General features: G+C 38.6%; 1 protein-coding gene across 1 annotated transcript in view; it reads right to left on the bottom strand.

Annotated features, from left to right (window-relative positions):
• Positions 1-315: 315 nt before the first annotated feature.
• The window catches only part of VNN1 (vanin 1), a 20,645-nt gene continuing 13,268 nt past the window's right edge, over positions 316-7,692 (bottom strand). Inside the window, exons 6-7 of the mRNA XM_006884979.1 lie at positions 1,387-1,557; positions 316-495 (exon numbers count right to left, since the gene is read on the bottom strand). Coding sequence (XP_006885041.1) covers positions 316-495; positions 1,387-1,557 — 351 coding nt within the window. The remainder of the gene's footprint in view (positions 496-1,386; positions 1,558-7,692) is intronic.

Here is a 7,692-nt window from a genome sequence, read left to right as displayed (position 1 = left end):
CACTATCCTGAGAAAAGACTAAGAAGCAAGTGTAATTGGTATTCTAATTTTGCAAATATTTTCTTTCAATTATTGTTCTTATTTGCGTGGCTTATATTATTTAAACAGTGTGTGTGTGTGTGTGTGTGTGTGTGTGTGTGTGTGTGTGTGTGTTTATGTGTGTGTGAGATGTGTAACTAATAATTCACTTTTAACAGAGACCAAAATTATCAATAAATCCAGACACAGACATATTATTTCCCCTGGTATCCGTATTTGAAAGCTTATCAAAATAACTAAACTGAAAAAGGTGAGAACTGGAAAATACAGAGTCCATCAGCTTAATAAGTACATTATGGGCATGACAATAATCATCATCACTCTTAGTGCTTGTGCCCTGAGGTCTGATGAAGTATCTGAAATTGGATCCTTCTCATACCACCTCCCAAACAGAGTTACTGTTAAGACAGGTCCAGATGTCGGCTTTGTGCTGAGCAGCTGCCCATCTCTTGATACCTAGTCAACACAAAGAAAAGTGGACAGGATTTCCCTTTAATTTATACGATTCCATAATATTTTACAATCCTATATAACTTCATGAACAAATACTTAAAAAAAACTAGATCAAATGTCATTCTATTTGAACTACTGTTGTTGTTGTTGTTGTGTGCCATCATGTCACCTGTGACTCATCATCGCAAGCCTATATACACTAGCTCTGAAACCTAACCTATCCTAAACCAATCTAATCATCTCTGATAGACCTAAACCCACTTATTTGGAGTATAAAATGCAGCCTCATTTGTTACTGAAATGCTTGCAATTGATATAACTTATCTCTCCAAGGAAGCCTAGCATGCCTTGATATAGCAATGAACTGGGGAATATAAGAGAAATCCAGTCCTTTTAGATAAGGCAAGACCTCCCCAACAAAAACAGTCAGGAGGCTGAATCCAGCAGCCTATTGGATTCACCGGCTATCTACTCCTCACCTCCTTCTAGCTTTCACACTCACTCCTTCCCCATCACAACATCCCTACAGCTACAGACTGACGTAGTGACAGGAATATCTTTCTCATTCTAGCATTCCTTTCTTAGTTATCTCAAGAGGCCTCTCTAAGGGGTCTGTCTCTGCAACAGTTCTCCTTCTTACTTGCTAGACCTTGAATACCCCAGAGTCCTCTGATATTCTACAAATGCATATACCTCCTTACGCTCAAAGGTACATTATCTAAGAATTTCCAACCAGGAAACTCTGCTCGGCGTCCTTCGTGATCCCTGGACCGAATTTACTCTTTGCAAATGGGGGGTTTTAAATCACATTTTTAATTCTTGGGGTGTGTGTGTTAGTATCTGAAAAAGTGCCTTCTGTGACATTGACTGGCAGGATCACGCGCCGGTTCTTACCTGAAATTCTCCAGGTGCAAGCTGAACTTCACTCAGCAACACCTCAGGGAAGACATACTGAGTTCCAAAAGTGCCACTGAGGGAGAACGTTTCAAAGCGGGTCGAAGCTGTCTCCACTGACTCACCGCATGAGTTTACGTTTGTTGTTTTACATTTCAACATAGTACAGATCTAGAGGAAGTAACACAGGCAGTAAGTCCTGACAAAGTCCGTAGGCACACTCTCACAACTTATAGCACGTTGATGCTCTCTAACACAGTGTTACTTCCTCATTGTCGTTCTTGTTTGCTGTCGGGAACAGACCCACTCATAGTAGACCTTCCACTGGGTTTTCAAGGCATTAAATGGCATGGGAGTTGGCTGCCTATCTTTCCCGCATGGAGCAGTTAGCAGGTTCAAATCACATGCCTTTGGGTTGATATTGCAATTCCTTATTATTAGACCGCCTTATAAATTGACAACAATTCACTGATGTGTAACTAATGCCACTAGTAGTAAATATATATAGAAAGACCTTCAGACTCCAGTACTTTCTGTAATTCATTGTTGTTGTTGTTGTTGTTGTTGTTATGTGCCGTCGAGTCGTTTGCGACTCATAGCGACCCTATGCACAACAGCCCTAAACCCTGCTCTATCCTGTGCCAACCGCACTGCCTCTGACACACCCATCCCGATTACCCCAGTCACTGAGTCAATCCATCTCATAGAGGGTCTTCCCCTCCTGCGCTGTCCCTCCACCCTCCCAAGCATGATTCCCCTCTCCAAGGACCCGTCCCTCCTGGCAACATGTCCAAAGTATGTCAGACGAAGCCCCAGAATCCTTGCCTCCAAGGAGTAGCTTGGTTTAATCCTCTCCAAGATTAATCTGTTTGTTAGTAAACAAATTAATCATAAAAAGAACCAATCATATCTCAAAACTATATCCAAGAACAACTATCTTTCACTGTTCTTAAATTACCAATGATTTAAGGGTTTTATTAAATTTTAACTTTAGTTTTTATATATATAACAACAAAACAACATAATAACAAGCTTTTAATGTTTAAAATTATTTTAACTTAGATATTAGTTACTCTATATCATGTTGTTGTTATTGATTGCCTTCAAGTCAAGCACGACTTGTAGCGGCCCTATGAACAAAAAAGGCCTGAAGCCCCTCTACAAATATAGACATTTATCAAAGTTCATAGAGTTTCTGGAGGTTTGTTGTTTAGGAAGTGCATGCCACTCCTGCTTCCAAACCTGTCATAGATTGTTAGTGGTTGAGTCACCTGTGATGCATAGCTACCCTATGTATAGCAGCTCTGAACCCTTCCCTGTCCTGAGCCAGACTCACTAATTCTGACACACCAGCCCCATCACCCCAGTAACTGTATCAATCCATCTCATCTGGGGTCTCCCTCTCCTGCGCTGTCCATCACCCTCCCGAGCATGATGTCCTAGTTCACAAATCATTTCATGTACAAAATCCAGTCATTCAATCTTCAATCCTTATTTATCTGAGCAAAAATTAAATGGCTCTGAATTTATCTTGTCTTCTACTACATGACATAACTATTTGAATATAAAATCTAAACACAAGTCATCCGCATGTAAATGCAGTGACCTACAGAGGATGATCCGTATCCATTTATACAGAATCGCCTTGTGGGTTTCTTACAGAAGCTGCTTGCTATTAATAAGTCATTGAATGTATAAAATTCACTTATTCAATCACCAGCCTTATTTCTCTCTCCAAGTCCCTTCTTTCCAATGAGCAATCCTTCCTCTTTTTTCCAAAACTTATCCTCTCAGGTACCAATTATTGTTAATGCATCTTGACTCCATATTCAGTCAATTTCAAACTGGAAGGATTAGTAGAATTCCTCAGGTTTTTTGCTTTAGCTGCTTGACAATGTATTTCATAATAAACTATGGCTAACATTGAGAAGAATGGAAATTCTGGAACACCTAATTATGCTTTTACAAATCTTTACCTAGACCAAGAAACCACTGTCCAGACAAAGCAAAGGAACACTGCGCAATTTAGAATCAAGAAAGGTGTGTATCAGGACTATATTCTTTCTCCATACCTATTCAATCCATTTGCTTAACAAGTCATTCTAGAGGCTGGGCTTTATGACCTAGAGGAAGACTCATCAGCAACCTGCGTTAAGCAGATGATACAACCTCACTTGCTGAAAGTGAGAACCCAAAATGCTTGATACAGAGGATGAAGGGCTGCAGCCTTCAATTTGGATTACATCTCAACATTGAGAAAACAAAAATCTTCACCACTAGTCCAATAGGAAATATCATGATAGATAGAGAAAAAACTTGAATTGTCAACTGTTCTATCTTGGATCCACAGTCAACACCCTGGGGATCAGCAGTCAGGCGATTAGGAGACATAAAGCATTGAGAAAGTCTGCTGTCAGGGTACCAATTATTGTTACTGCATCTCTGCCATCCTGAAGAGCAATGACATCAGTCACTTAAAGATTAAAGTCATTTAAAGATTAAAGAGCATCTGATTCAAACAGCAGTATTTGCAATCTGAGAGCTAGACAAATGAATAAGGGTGACTGGAGAAAAATCAATGCATTTGAGCTGTGGTGTTGGAGAAGAGTACTGATCAGACCATGGATGGCCAAAAGAACTGACAGAAGGTTCCTTGGAGGCAAAAGATGCTGGAGCTTCAGCTCACATATTTCTGCATGTTGTTATGAGAGGCTGTTCTTTAGAAAGGGACATCAGGCTTTTGTTCACAAAGAAAACCCTAAATAAGACACAGTACCTGTGGAAATGAACTCAAATGTGCTAAAGATCAGGATGGCACAGGATAGGACAGTTCTGATCTATTGTTTACAAGGTCATTATTAATCTTACTCTACAGCACTTAACAACAACAGCAGTACATAAAATCTCATATTCCAATTTGGTTTTACATATTGGCTGGCTACAGAAACAGTCTCTGCCTGGTCTACCTGCTTCTACGCTAGAACATGGAGGAAATTATTTCAGATCAAATGAGTTTAGAAGAGAAAGCTAAACTCCAAGTAAAGTCTGCAGTATAATCACACACTTTGTTCCACTAACATCTATCGAAACTGGAGTCATCTGTAAAAGATATAAACCTGTAAGGATGAAAGAGGGACCACAAACATCAATTTTAGAAGTCTCTGTGTTATTTGGCAGAAGTGATTAGTTAGCAAACCTAACAAAGGCAAATTCTAAGTTAGCAGTGGCAAAAGCCTAGAATTAACCCTAACGAGTTGAGCTGCCAACCCAAAGGCACTCAGTTCAAATCCACCAGAAGCTCCATGGGAGAAAGATGGACACTTTCCTCTCCTGCTATTTACTGCCTCTGAAAACCCACTGGATGGTCAGCTCTGAGTCTGTTCCAACACTACAGTACACAAAAACAACAACAACAACACCTGTAAAGTATGTATGCTGAGCAGATCACTTGAGAAGATGGACTTTATGAAGAAGAATGTGGCATCAGAATTAGGGGAAGATTCATCAACAACCCACAGTTTAAAGATGACAACCTTGCTTGCTGAAAGCAAGGGAGACTTGAAGCACTTGCTTCAAGGACTACCATCTTCATGCGGATTATATCTCAATATCAAGAAAACAAAAAATTCTTACCACTGAGCCAATAAACAACACCATGCCAGATGGAGAAAAAATTAAAATTGGTAATTATTTTAAATTACTTGTATCCATAATCAATATACTTGGTCAAATATACAATCATTACACAATCAATATACAAGTCCAAAAATCAAAAGACACACAGCATTGGGAAAGCCTGTTATCAAAGGTCTCTCTAAAGTACTAAAAATGAAGTACTAATAAGCAATAATGTCACTTTCAAGGCTAAGGTGCATGTGATTCAAGTCGTGGTCTTTTCAATAACTTACTATATATCTGAGAGTTGGATATGAATAAGAATGATGGAAGCACAATCAATGCATTTGACCTGTGGGGTGGAAGAAGAGTTCTGAATATCCCATGAACTGCCAAAAGGACAAAAAGAGAAAGTGTTAGAGTGTCTTGGAGAAAGTGTAGCCCACAGACTTCTTAAAGGCAAGGATGGTGAAGCTTCGCCTCACATGCTTTGAGCATGCTGTTTGGAGAGGCTGCCCCTTGAGAAGGAACATCATGATTGGAAAGGTAGAGGATCAATGAAATAGAAGAAGACCCTCAATGAAGTGGATTGACACAGTGACTGCAGCAATGGGATCGAGTATGTCAGAGAGAATGAGGATGGTACAGTATAAAGCAGAATCACTATGAGTCATGCTCAACTCGGTGTCCCTTAACAACACTGCATAATACGAAGATTCTATTTCTGGAAGCACTAGGAATCATAAGTAAAGTTGGGGTAGACGTAAGGAAAATTGATAGGAATTTCTTAGGTATTCAGTTACCCCTATGAGCAGGCCACTGTTCTGCCCAACTCCAGTAAAAGACTGAGAATTTATTTCCTAGCCAGTGGAAAGCAGCACATCTTTAAAGTTTGAATTACACAGTTTAAGTAAATTAAATCAATGAGTCATACTATATAAAGACTCTCATATCTCTCTTGCAGCACAAGGACATTTCCACATTTAGGTCTCTAACTCTTGATAGTAACATTTATCCTTTAAAAATAGGGTCAGCAAATTAAATACAAGACAATATATCCACTTATGTGTAAAGCTCAAATAAACATTAGCACATGTATGTTCCCAATATAACATGGGACATACTCACATGAAATTACTTTATCTAAACTTCCTACTTAACTGCATTTCACATTTTCGTATTCTAACAATACTAATAAAAAAAGAAGAAGAATCAAAACATTTTAAAGATGCTGATCTTAGGAATCTCCCAAGAAAAGACTCAGCTAGAGCTGTGTCAGGGAAGCCAAAGCTGGCAAATAGCAGCACCCAAACGTTCAGAACTGTTGACCAGTCCCTAGTATGCTCAAATGTTACTGATGACTGAGGAAAGTTTCCAGTGTTGAAGTGAGAGCAGAGAACCAAATACAGGTCATGTAGAGGAAACAGGGGCTCAGAAAGACAAAAAAAAAAGGAAAAAAAAATGGTGCTTAGAACTTTAAAACAAGAGCAAAAATTAAAAGTTTAGTAGAAGATCTGAAAGATCAAGAGGTAGAAATCTCAGAAAGTAAAGGGGAAAATATAGATCTGAAAAGCCACAAAGAAAAGATCAGGAAGTTAGAAGACCAATTAAAAAGTGTTAGGAACCAAATAGAAGCCCTATGGCAAGGAAAAAATAAAGAAAAATTTCTACAAGCTTTGAAAGGCTGGGGAATGAGAGAGGAACATCCAGGAAGAATCAGAAATTACAGTAACTTCAATATTCTCAAGAGAACATGAAAAAAACCAGAAAACCCAATATTCAAAATCCTGAAGAATTTAATATCTATAAAATTGTGTATCTGGGGTTTTCATATCTATGAAAAATTCGAAAGTAAGGGCCCTTGAGATATGAAAAATCTCAAAAATGTTTCTTTCTCATTTACACTTTCAGGAAAGGACTGATAATAATCAATGGATCATAAATGAGCAAGAAATGCATGGAAGAGATAACAGAAAATCTGCACAGGAGATGGGCAAAGAAAACTTTTACCCAAAGTGATAAAAGGTGATCCAAAGAAACAGCTTTATATACCAGATACCAGACAAAGAAGACAGAAAAATGATAAAAAAACATAACTTGAGAGATACTGTTAAGTGCTCAAACAAAAGCATAAAGAAGGAAGAAATCAGAGTCCAGATAAAGAAAGGAGAATTCAAAATATGACACAAAGGAAGGTTTCAAGACAGTGACAAGAAGGCATAGCAGAAACCATAGTTCACATAAAGGACAAAGCTGGTGGGGCAGGTATAGAAAAAGTTATGATTATTTTCGCAAATAATAATAATAATAATACCATAGTTCACATAAAGGACAAAGCTGGTGGGGCAGGTATAGAAAAAGTTATGATTATTTTCGCAAATAATAATAATAATAATAATAAAAGTATCTGGGCAAGGTCACCTCGGATAACAGCAAAAGAGGCGTCTTTCAGGTAAAATCCAGGAAGATCCAGCCCTTGGGCCAGAAAGGAAAACATAATCTACACAGGAGTTCTACAGGACAGGTCACCTTCCCTTGGAGACAGTACAGCTAAACTTAAGAGACACTGGTCAAAAGGGAAAAAAAATGTCAGTAGTTGACGTGTTTGGAATCACAGAAGCCAAGAAAGCTTAAGATACAAGCTGTCAGATCATGGGTTGGACAATGGAAGATATTTTCTGAAGGGACTTG

The sequence above is a fragment of the Elephantulus edwardii genome, unplaced genomic scaffold (genome assembly GCF_000299155.1).
Source record: "Elephantulus edwardii isolate Elephantulus edwardi_28Jun2011 unplaced genomic scaffold, EleEdw1.0 scaffold00039, whole genome shotgun sequence".
NCBI lineage: Eukaryota > Metazoa > Chordata > Mammalia > Macroscelidea > Macroscelididae > Elephantulus > Elephantulus edwardii.
Note: the sequence above shows the minus strand (reverse complement) of the source record. Positions and strands in the feature narration are given on the sequence as shown.